At 35.6% G+C, this 13065-nt stretch overlaps 1 protein-coding gene across 1 annotated transcript; it reads right to left on the bottom strand.

The window, feature by feature from the left end:
• Nucleotides 1-547: 547 nt before the first annotated feature.
• LOC131071867 (small ribosomal subunit protein eS6) lies at nt 548-11333 on the bottom strand. The gene is made up of 8 exons (XM_058007831.2): nt 11143-11333; nt 5636-5719; nt 5472-5536; nt 1747-1804; nt 1545-1653; nt 1345-1461; nt 1087-1242; nt 548-942 (listed from the first exon to the last, which is right to left on the bottom strand). Exons 2-8 carry the CDS (start codon nt 5639-5641, stop codon nt 698-700), a joined length of 756 nt encoding a protein of 251 aa, XP_057863814.1. The 5' UTR covers nt 5642-5719; nt 11143-11333; the 3' UTR covers nt 548-697.
• Between the last annotated feature and the right edge of the window lie 1732 nt (nt 11334-13065).

Genomic DNA, 13065 nt, shown 5'->3' with positions numbered 1-13065 from the left:
TTCACATTGAGTTCAATACTGTGTAAAAATATCTACAAAAGTATAGGTAAAGAGCAACAGAAGTAAAATAGTAACCTGCAAACAGTTTGAATCTATCTTCGCATTATTCATTGTTTTTATAGACAGCCCTAGGGGTGGTTTGTAGCAAAATGCATAAATATGTTTGCCAGCTGGAAAAATGCATACAAAGCAAATCTGATATTTGATACAAAATCTATCAAGACTGATACTCTACATTTACTCAAACATTTGATTTGATTCATTAAATGCATAGATCAGGGACGCCAAGTTTGTGGGTTTAAGTTTTGCATTTACGGTTTACCTGTTCTGTGATAAAGTTTGGCTGTTTCTGCGCCTAAGTCTTGTTTTCAGTGAACAGCAGAAACTTGTTTCCGGTGAAAATCAAACACAATATACAGCCTATTGGCTAATTAACTACAGAATGTTACTAAAAATGTCAACACAATAATTGAAAGAAAATGTATTTTTCATGGGAACTATTTCTATGAAAAATATAAATAATCTGGACACACAGCTTTCATCACCATACCAAAACAAATGTTATTATTAAGAATACCCAACAAATAAAGTATTACTGCTTTTGCTTCTTTCCTCAATTTACCATTGCATTTAGTCTGCAATGCCGCCCATTATAACAATGGCTCAAAAACATTAAGAAAACGACAATGACAAAAATTTATGCAGCAATTGATGGTTTAGATCCAGCAGAAACGCGGGATGTTGCTCTCTTCTTGGCCAAGCTCTCACTTCTGCGTTCACGTTGTTCTTTCAACCTTGATGCGAGCAGCTTTTGATATTCAGCTGCCTCAGACTTGGCCTTGACAATTCGCTTCTTCTTCTCAGCTATTCTGTGGCGCTTCCTTTGCAAAGTCAATGGTGTTACAAGCCTCTGAATCTTTGGAGCCTTGCTACGTTTCTTACCTGAGATAAGAAAAAAAAAAAGGTAAGAAACAAATTTTTATCCGTTTCTTTTCCTTAAATAACATAACCTCGCTCTTTGCTGTACAGAAAGCAAAAATTAAACAAGATAATTATACTTAGAAAGGGCAAAGATTATTTATTAACCTGATTTAGATGTGAAAGTCCGACGGTATGTATTGACATACTTTCTGACATCATCCTCCTTGGAAAGATTGAACAATTTTCTTATCTTTGAAGCCCTCTTGGGCCCTCTCATCCTTGGCTTTTCAGTGTCGGTCAGACCAGGAAGATCATTTTCTCCTACATAAAGATTTAGATAAAGAAACTATAACTTCCATAAATACCAATGACTTTGAAAACTTGACAACTTTACAATTGAATACAAAAATAATCAATAATTACCCTTTTTGACAATGACCAAGTTCAAGACAGAGAGGTCAGGGCTAACAATGCATCCTCTAACAGATTTTCGCCTGCGTTCTCCATCACGCCTTCCAAATCCACGAAAGCAGGGTGTGCCTATAGACATAACCATCACATTGTTGGTATGAATTAACAATGTGAACTCTAAATAAATGCAAAACTTCAAACTAGAACTTCACCTCGGTGCATGAGGAGCCGGACACGGCCTGGAGTGAGAACCCCCTGTTTCATTGGAAACCCTTGTTTATCACACCCTCCCATGATCTTGAACACGTATCCCTTGAACTCCTGAAATTGTGGCAAACAGGCATAAGAAATCATAAAAGTAATAGAAGCCAAAGATTTGTTGCTCATAACAGTAGCTAAATAACTTGTACATACATCTCCCAGGGAATCACCAATGACCTCCTGTGAAAGTCTCTTGTCAAAAAAGGCACGCCTGTTCATACACAAAACCAAAAGAACAAGACTTTAGTCCAAGCTTCAGATAAAATCTATGATACACATTTGGTTCTGCTCCTCTGAAACTGTCCAAACCCATATATCATATATAAATGATATATGACACACTGAAATTATCAACATTCATATCAAATATATGTAAATGACATATGACACTGAAAAAATATCCAAATTCATGTTGCATGTAATTGATATCAAATCTATCGGGAAAAGACATGATATAAACAGAATGTAGACATCCTTGTATCACAAGAGTAATTTTTTTCATGAATCTGAATTCGTATAACTAACAAGTAAAAGCTAAACTAATTCAACAACATTGTTGAAGGGAAATTATGCCAATCCGTTGACCAAAATAGCCTGTTACATACACATCCAAGCCCCAAAAAACAATGTTAAGCTCAACACAACATAAAGAAAAAAAAACATTCTAGCAGCCATTTAGGTACACAAACTCTTGCAGCTTGTGTATGTGGTGAAATCCTACAAGCTTTCCACCACAGGTATCCATGAAACTACGTTAGTGTAGTTGCATATCTAGCAGAAACTACAAATAACATTACAAACAGATTTGCAAAAAGCCCATGCACAGAAACCATAGTTCTCATACAGAACACATAAAAAACTACCAAATAAAGAATATGTATAAATATCCTAACTTCATCATCATATTTATTATAATGCAGCCTATCATATATGTGCCCATTCATACATTCACCATTACACACTCAAACATATAATGCCCCTAGCTGATTGACAAAATACTAGGAAATATGTCATAATTTACTACTAATTCCCTGATTATTATGAGGATCAGAATTAAGTCCTTATGCAACCTCATATACCCTATAGGAATAAGACATTGATAACATAAGATCTTAGGCCAGATCAGGAGTAAGTGGTGACCACAACAGCCACATAATTAAGTATGACAATATGATCCTTGGGATTCTCAAAGCAATGCAGCCAAAGCCAAAGAGAATCAAATTGGGCTTCACAAGATTGAACTTTTGAGGCATTTACAGCACAACAAAGGAGATAAGCTACAAGCCATAACAATAGCTTCTTGCTACTCTAATTAGTGCTATCAAATCTACCTTAGGCCAGAGCAGGAGTAAGTGGTGACCACAAATATGACACCATGACCTTTGAGATTATCAAGCAAACCAGCCAATTCCAAGAGAATCGAATTGGGCCTCGCAAGACTAAAATTTTGAGGCATTTACAGCACAATGATGGATACAACCTCCAAGCCATAACACCAACAATTAGCATCTTCCTACTCTAGTTAGAACTATCAAATCAATCGTAGGGGTAACAATTAGCATCTTCCTACTCTAGTTAGAACTATCAAATCAATCGTAGGGGTCTAGGCAATCCTATGTCTGCTTTAGTTAAAAACTTAAAAAGAAAATGAACCAAATTGTTAAATTTATAGCAAAAGGTAGACACTTCGCTGCCCCTTTGTTCCTTCTGACTTTCATCACACGTGATAAGTTAAAGCATTGCTGGCCTTGACCACCAGGAATTCATGATATAACTTGTTGACAAAAAAAAGACATTGTAAATACATGCATCATAACATTGCCAATATTCCAGCTTTTTTTATTTATTATTCTTAAGAGATTAATTTTTCCAGTTCAGTGTTTAAAACTACTGTGCGTCAAATCATGTCTTAATGTAATTTATAACAGGCATAATCAGTTCCTATTATTAATTTCTGTGCAGAGTTGAACACAAAATGAATGAGAATACAAGTTGCCAACCCAATTAAAGCTCTATTATCATGAACAGCATATGCCATTTCTTTTGTCCATCATGCATTAGGATGAGATGGTTCTTTGTTCTTCTGCCTCCCTATCAAGAAGGGTACAAACATAAATGCTCCCTCCCACTATTTTAAGTTTGCTATTATCACTGACTTCTCTCCCCTTTGGCTCATGAAATCAAGTTCAAGTGCTTCATGCATTCAAGGACTTTTGCTTATTGCGTTTCCCTTAAACAATTGATTAATTTAATACTGTACAATTACCCTGTTTGATTGAATTTGAAGTTTTAGGGACTCGGGAGAGAAAAACATGCTAAGCAACAACAAGCATCCCATATGCCAAAGTTGGTCCTTCTAAAGCATGTTCAAAAATCCTTTTTACCAATCACTTATCCTTGCAGACTGCCCTTCAGCTTAGATACCAAAACCTAGTTGCATCTGTTTATATTCACCCAGGACTTGCAGCTGGCTTCATCTGTTAGAGTTTACACATCAAAAATTGTTTATGATTGCTTACCCGATTCAACATTCTGACATTTTGCAGACTTTATGAAGACATTATGTTTCCTCATGATCTGAACAAAGGTCTCCAATATAAAAACCATAACAATTACCACTTGGACTCATTCAATTGGAATTTCAAAAATCCTTGTATAGATGTGTCTCATTTTATCTTCAACACGCATGAAGGCTAAAAAGAAAAACATCAGCCCTTTCCTCTACAGTCTAGACCACCTATTTTTGGTATATTCTCCAAAGACCAACCCTGACAACATATAGGCCACAAACTAACCATTCCCTAAGGCCTTCATCATGATTCATCGAGAGAAACAATCAGTTTCTGAAATCAAATGAAGCACAATGACACTAAAAAACTTTTATCATGCATGTAGAATTTTTATCATTTACTTGAATTGATGTACGCATTATTTTTAACAAGCAACACAATTTTGCAGTTATGCACTTCCTAATTATATTGTGAATAAAGGAGGCTGGTTCAAAACATAAGCATCGCTTCTACAAAACACTTATCATCTGGTCAAAGGTAGCTGTTTCAAATAGCCAATGCACATTTTGATACATCTTCTGTTTCAACTGATATCTTAATCTCCAGGTTCAGAATTACAGGTTGAAATTGGTCCTGAGTAACAAATTATGATACAGAAACTCCTGAAGGAAAATATTCTATTTATATTTCGCTACCCCTATGTTGCCAATTAAGGTTCAGCTTTAAGATATTTTTTCCCTAGGGTATGATACCACCAAGTTTGGCTCTACAATATATGTATACATAATTTGCAGAAAATATACAAAACTAAATACAGATCTCAGTTAATAATTGATAATTCAATGTCAATTGTCAAATGCTAAAGATGAATCAAAATGGTTAAACATTAATCCATCTGCACATGTAAACGAAAATATAATCACATTATCTACAGCGCAAAAGTAAAGTCTTCCAGCTTGAAAGGCACTGTAAGTAGTTGTTCAAACTTCACAGAATAATATTCTAATGTTTAGCTTAAAAAATTTACTAAAACATATGGGTAGATACTACCATTTCAAAGAAATAACCTCGCAGAAGTTTTACATAGGTTAATGGTATAGGTGTGTATACTTAAAATTTACAAGTATGAAATCACCTATTCATCCACTGTAAGTAGTTATTCAAACTTCACAGCATTATATTGAAATGTCTAGCCTAAAAAATTTAATATTTATTAATACATGGTCAGATACTATCATTTCAAAGAGATAGTGTGATCTTTAATCATTCATCAATTTGACTTTAAACCCGAGTAATACAGTGCAAGGCCCATCCGCTATCCTAATGAAGATTTTTAAATACCAGAACTTAAAAATAACGGGTACTCACAGCTTTTGGTCGTCATCGATTTCCAGCTTCTTCTGGCATCCAGTGGTGGGATTTGCTATATTGAACTGCATTCAACCCCATTGAACCAGGCAAAACAAACAGATCAGTTACAACAAATATGATTATACACCTTAAAAAAGAAAAAGATTCAAGCAAGAAAATACCTTCATCTTTGCTGAGTTGATTAGCTCAGCACTCGAAAATGGCTGTGATGTGCGCTACCTCTCTTACAATCCAAGTTCTCTCCTCTGCCAACATAAAAATTCAATTGGTGAATGTTAGGATTATGAAGTAAACACATTTAGGGTTTGGATGGGGTTATAGGATTTGTGCGGCTTTGAGTGTTAAAACAAACATTATAAGAAACCCGAGTTTAATTCTTTAGTCCATTCCAAATTAAGATCACCTATGCATTTTATTGGGAAAGAATTAGTGACCTTTGACAACATGCAACACAAACTACATTTGAGAATCATTTTTGAATTCTTTTTGCCTTGAGCACTACATCAAAATTTGTAAAACAACGTAGTTTATGTTATAAATATTCAAATAAGCATTTGTTACAACTGTTTTAAGTTGAAGCTATCTTCTAAAATAGGGAAAGCGGAGAGAGAAGATTAAGATATTTTGTGTCTACTAAAAAAGTGATACAAAGCTTCAATTACGTAGGCAGATTGTGACAACATAGATGAATTTGATAAAAGCTCTTCTCAACAGGGAAAATAATATAAGCATGTCACTGAAAAACATAATTCACAAAGGAACGTTAGTGATACTCTCTTCAATTGGTTATGCACAAAACATGTAAAAAATTGGAGGGAGGAAAAATATAAAAACATGATAAAGCATGTAGTACACAAAAAGATATCATTGTATTATAAGCACATAGGGTGGAGATAATCATATAAGTATTTGCATTAAAGATACCGCAAATGTAGGCAAATGCCAAGATAAGGGTAGCCAGAGATGTTACATAAGATTCAAGTACACATGTCATGTAGGAAATAATACCAATTTTAACCAAAAAAACACTTGCATTGATGAATAGAATCCAAATAAGTTAATAGAAATCAAACACTTTAGTATGAGATTTAGAATCGTAAAACCTTTCGAGAAAGAATCCTAACAATTGTAAGGCCTAGCCTTCAATTGATTAAATTATTGATGCTAGCTTCAAAATCATTGGTTAATATAAATGTTGATAATATTGGGCATATTGTTGTTTAAAAAATCTTAATTTGTAATATAATAGGGAGCATTGCATGGTTTATTATTCTTAATCTCTTGAGAAAACTTTTGGATTGAACATACAACCTTCATGATGTGAATCCCCTAAAACCTTGGAAACTACTCTAAAAGTATCCTCTAAGAGAAGGGAGATGAACAGACCCACATTAGGGATGACCCTGGTGGCACACATTCTTAATGGACATAAACATTATCAGCTAGTTGAATCTCTTGTCGAGCCTTGTATGAGACCCATTCTAGGGTAGCAAGCTCAATCAAGCCAATAGACCTAGAAATGTTTGCTAACACATTATGGCCTACATGTTATTTCACTTCAAAATGAGTGACTTGATGTTTGATGTTAGAGTTTAGACTAAGCGATAAATTTATATCATTTGTTGAATAGTCTGAATTCTATATAGCTTAAATTTCATATGTTTTAGCAATAACATAAATCATTCAAAACAAGAGAAAGATGTTGTTGTAACATGATTATTTGTATGTCTTTTTTCTGTTGGTATTTTAAATATAGTTGTTAGTAAGCCTTGAATTGGTCTCATTAACCTCGATTGAGTTGAAAATGATAAAATGTCGATTTTGATATGCAATACGAGGTTAAAAAGGTTACAAGAAATTTGATTTTGGCAAATCATTTAGTTTATTCAATTTGTTGGTTAGGCTATTCTATGAAGTATACTAGTAGTTGCAAATGAGTGTGTAGGTGTATTCCTTGGCCAATGGAAATTGGAGGTCCCCTATGAAAATCCAAGTCATGTGACTCCTAGTGAAGCCATGAGCTTAGTCCATGATGGGGACTATGGTTTCCAAAAGTTTAATTGTTCTAATTGAGAAGTCTTCAAGTTGTAAGACTATTTTGTAGTTGTCTTAATGTTTGGATAAGTTGTATTTATTGCCAAGTGTAGTTGTCTTAATGTTTGGATAAGCACTATTTATTGCCAAGTGCCATCCTTATTGGCAATTTTCGAAATATATCTTCACGAGGCTTTTAAAGAGTTGTAAAGGGTATGAACCCTGGGTTGAATACTTATAAATTAGGTGTGTTTTTATGACCTCATTTTCAGATTTGGATCAAGATGCAGCCCTTCTAAATTTGTCACTTTAACGAATGACGAATTTGAAAATTGAGAGCTTGGAAAAGTGACTTAGTCACTCTCCATCCCACTTTTATGAACTTTGAAAAAACAACAAGGCTCTCACATATGTGAGCCACCTTGTAAGGCTAGTTGGGATGAGTGTACAAGTACAGTCCACATCTCCCAAAGTCTCACACATATGTGAGCACTTGCGGGAGTATGTTATTGGAGGAATGAATGAGGTGACAAGTGTCACCTTGTCATTCAAGGGATTCCAGTTAGGATTCCTACTTTTCATTTTTATACATTATCTACCTTGTCTTGGAGGCTGCTGGTTTTTCTTTGGGGAGCTTGGATATGTCTTGTGAGAGGACTCGGAGAGCTTGGAGAAGCTTCATCAAGCTCATCCCTTCCATTGAAAGCTTGAGGAGGTAGGCTCTTGTCTCCTTGAATGGTATGGTATTTGCAATGTTCCACGGGCGTTGGGGGCGGGGGGACGCGTTTCCGAGACGGAGGGACCAAGGGCCTAAGTTTGGGGAGAACGGCGGGGGGAAGGGTGGCAGGGTGGTGGTGCTGATATAGTTATACATATACATATAGTACTTGAAAAACTAGTTTTGAAAAGATGTATGACAGTATTACAGTATAAGAATTACGTTTCAAATGAGACTATAGGAAATTTGAAAAACTAAATCTAAATACCAAGATTTCTTCAATGCTAATTGTGTTGTTATATGGAGCCTAATCAAACTCGGAGGTTAAATTTTTCCTACTTCTATCGACGCGGTTTCCCCCTATATTTTTCAATGGGGGTCAAGGGGCATCGCCCCTTGCGGGGTCAAGAGTTACCCCTTAACCCCGCAAAAAGTCACGTGTTTATAAAAAAATGCTTTTTTTGTTTGCTTTTGACGTGGGTGATAGGAGACGTCTGGGGGTCTCCTCGTCCCTCGAGAGACATCTGAGCGTCTCTCGAGTGACAGGGAGACGCCTAGACGTCTCAGCGTCCTGACGGCGCTTGGGTGGCGGTGGCGGGACAGCGGGGGACATCACGTCCCCATCCCCCTGTCCCCGAGACGTTTCTTACGGGGAAACGTGGCCAAAAAGGAGGGGACGCGTCCCCATGGAAAACTGGGTATTTGTTATTAGCGATTTATGTTGTATTGAATCCTTATTTGGGTGGTGATAGCATTCTTGTGTGGTTGATTTTGTCTTGTGTATGGGTTAGGAATGGTGTTGTGCAAGAATGTGAGATGTGAGAAATCATTTAGGCAAGAAAAAATTTCCTCATGGAGGAATGCATTGATTAAGGGATATTCATCTCTCCACATTGGAGTTGGCCTCATCTCACTTCCCTGTGATTAAATCTAGTGTAAGTTTCAGATTTGTATGCCTAAATATAGATATATATGTAGCTAAAATGACATAATGATAAATATAGATATACATGTATGTAACTTAAAAGAGCATTATTAAATTTGGATCTGTTACTCCAACGGATTGCATGTAGACAAACACATTAACACTTCCTGCCAAAATAAGAAGAAATTAAATTACGTTTTAATGACTGAAACCATTTTGTGTTACTCATTGGAAAATGGAGTCAGTGATAAATTTTATTTCTGGTTCTAACAAAAGAAAAAGTTAACAAAATGACATATATAGAAAGATGTATAAATTTGACAATGCTTGTGGCAGCAGGGATTAACCCTAGCCTTCAGAAGGGAGTGAGACCTCCCTTCCCATAGATCACAGCCTGTGGTGTAAGCGAGCTACTTCACCCAAGCCTACCTACCCACCAGGCATGGTTAGGCCTATGGCTGCTGACATATATGTATACACAAAAAAAAGGGGGGGGTTGTAAATAAATGCATTTAAATCTTAGATATGTGGATTCCATAACTCTGGATGGGACGAATGATTCAGCTCTATCCTGTAGTTATCAAATAAAAATATATACATGTCAATAAATGTCTAGAACTGTGAGCAGAGAGCATAGGGTTGGCTCTGGCACCATTTTCTATCTGTTTGGGGACACAATGACTTGTTCCGATTTTTTGGTACAGATACAGACATTCTCGGTTGTCTAATTTTATGATTTTTTCTTAAGCTCTGATTCATGAAAAAAGGTCAGACTGATACGTTTGGAACAGAGGTTCCAGAGTAAATTGCAACTGTTTTATCAGCCAAAATGAGGGAATTTGATTTAAAAATATTTAAATGGGTGTGTTTATTAGTTCATAACAGGAAATTCATATTGGATGAATGTCTCCACCTCCACGAATTGTCTTAATTCTAAGTTGTTTGTTTGTTTGTCTGAGTGTAGTTTATGTCCATATTATAACTGTATTTGTTTCTTTGTTCTTGGTTTTTCTAGTATACTAATTTTGTTTGCTGTTTGGGATCTAAATCATAAATTTCTCATTTTATCTAATAAAAATTTGTTTGTATTAATTAACACATCTTTGAAAATAGATTTGAAGCATCACACCTCTGAAAATGGATCTACAGCAATTCTAAATAGAAGAAAAAATGCTGATTTAGATGTTCACTAAACAATCAACTCTGAGTGTTTAACACTTCTAAGCCTAGGAAGTGTGAGCATAGTGTGTGTGATTTACGCCATTCGTTCACTAATACATACAAATATTAATGTGATGACAACAATAGTTTTGTAAACATCGAAATCCTACTTTTATTCTTCACTCGTAGGGTAACATTTTTACCGCTAGACAATAGCGACAGTAATACAAATTTTGAGCAAAAGCATATGTCTGAATTGCATTTAAGGAAAAAAGAAACAGCATTTGGTCCGTCAGGGAAGGAAGTGCCCACAAGGGAACATGCTTAAAAATTGACAGAAAAGCAACACGTTGGTACAGCCTATAGAGCTCGTCTATTTTTAGTACAGATTGGATCCCTTTCTTGACTATACCATGGTGGGTTACTAGTCAATATAGAGTTGAAGGCTATATTATCTGGAAGCGAGATTTATTTTTCCGTAGATCTGCTACTTTGACATATCTGTTTGAAAATGGAAAGCAATGAATCTGTACCAAAGAAATGGGATACAAATAAACTCGGCGCCGACCTGACAACACATCATCGCTCAGGTTGCAGAAACCAAGCGAATGAAACAGAACTGTATAATAAACATTGTGCAAATGATTTTCTCATGGCCGAACCCTTCTTCACAACAGGAACAAAAACAAAAAGGAAAAAAAAAGAACTTAAGGCTAGTTATATGGTGACCTAAATTACTGATTTTTCTAGGCATTAAGTTAAACAGAGAACATGCAAAAACATAACAATGATAATAAAAATGAACAGTTGTTTATTGGCAGCCATCGCACCTGAGTAGGTCTCCTCCAAGCTGTTGATGAACAAATTTTCGTGGTAGCCGCCAGACCTGCAGAGTGAGAGTAGCAAAATAGAGAAGTACCAAAAAAACAAAAGAAGAAGAGATTTAGGGCACCAAGCTGTCCGTTAGGGTTTCATTGCCAACGTAATTTTGTTATAATTATTTATTTTTAATTCTTGGCTTGGTTTCCCCAATATAGGACTATTCATATTTAACATGATAATCATAACTCCTATTATAGGTAGTTATTATTTATTTTTTAAAAGGGGATTCACCAAATTTTATTCTATCATAAGTTACTTTATTTATTATTATTATTCAAAAAAAAAAATTGGTTTACCTCGATCCATCTTTGATGATATAGAGCATAAGTCTCCTCATATTTATGTCTCAATTCATGTTAAATATGAATAATCTTATATTTGGGAAACCAAGACAAAATTTTAAAATAATAAAATAACAAAATATAATATTTGAGTTGTGTGTTCTTAAATCTTGAGGTGAAACCTCCTTTGGAATGTAAAAGTTGTCTAAGAATATGAAATCATATAACCTTGTTTTTTTCTTAAGAATTGTAATGTATTAAAAAAGATGTTTTATTTGGTTAAGAGATATCAATGTTGTTATGAAAGCACATTGTAACTCAATTAGTGGTTACTTGGTTTATGGATTCACTTTTGATGCTTTTAAAATCATAGTCACTCGATCAAATGGGGAGTGAAACCACAAAGGATTGAATGAGAATAAACAAACTACCATTCACACCTTGGTGTGCAATGGGTACGCCAAAGAGGTGTAGAAGGTCAATTAAGAAAAAAATTCATCTATTTTTTGGATACATTTGTATAGTACATGAGGTCAATTAATAGGTCATTAAGGAACTGATATTGTTTGTACGACAAACGTCTCAATGGAGAATTGATACCTTTAAATCAACTATGCATCCACTTATAGAGGTTCAAGCATGACTAAAATAAAACCTTTGAATGAGAAAGATAATCAAGCTCCATTATCAATAAGCTTGTGTTATGTGTGTAATAGGGGGAGAGGGAGAGATAGAAGGGGCAAGTGTGTGTGTGTGTGTGTGTGTGTGTGTGTGTGTGTGTGAAGATAGAGATAGAGATAGAATGTGATATATATAAAGATGTCGAGAGAAAGAGGGATATAGGGGTAAAGAGATATGTAGAGATAGATGAAAGTAGAGGGAGATATGGAAGAAGAAATATTGAGAGATAGACTAGAGAGGCAAAGAGATATGAATATAGAGGGTTGGGAAGAGGGAGAGGGAGAGAGATAGATGGATGGGGAAAGGGAGACATGACTAGATATAGAGGCTCAGAGAGATGAAGATAGAGGTAGAGATGAAGATAACGCGAGAGAGGAAGAGGGAGAGAAATAGATAGAGAGATATTGAGACAGAGAGGGAGAAATAGAGACAAGGAAGTGATAAAGAAAGATATAGATGATGAGATGAGTGGTCGAGGGATAGATATATAAAGGGATATAGAGAGAGGGGGGAGAGAAATAGAGATAGACAAACAGATAGAAGTAGATATAGATAAATGTAGAGGGAGAGAGGGAGAGAGATGGGTAGAGGGAAAGATGTAGGTGGAGAGGGAGAGATAGCTTAAGATATAGAGGGGGGACGGAGAGGGAGCGAAGAAGAGATATAGATAAAGGGTGAAAAAGAGAGATAGAGAGATGGAGAGAGGAGGGACATAAACATAGAAAAAATATATGGATAGAAAGAGATAAAGAGAGGAGTGAGAGGGAGACATAGATAGAAAAAGAGACAAAGATATAGAGAGGGAGAGACAAAGTGAATGAGAGAGAGTGTGAGAGATGGAGTGAATAAGGGAGAGAGGGAGTTGTAGACAATGAGATGTAGACAAAGGGGGGAGATAAGGAGATGGAG

The sequence above is a fragment of the Cryptomeria japonica genome, chromosome 9 (genome assembly GCF_030272615.1).
Source record: "Cryptomeria japonica chromosome 9, Sugi_1.0, whole genome shotgun sequence".
NCBI lineage: Eukaryota > Viridiplantae > Streptophyta > Pinopsida > Cupressales > Cupressaceae > Cryptomeria > Cryptomeria japonica.
Note: the sequence above shows the minus strand (reverse complement) of the source record. Positions and strands in the feature narration are given on the sequence as shown.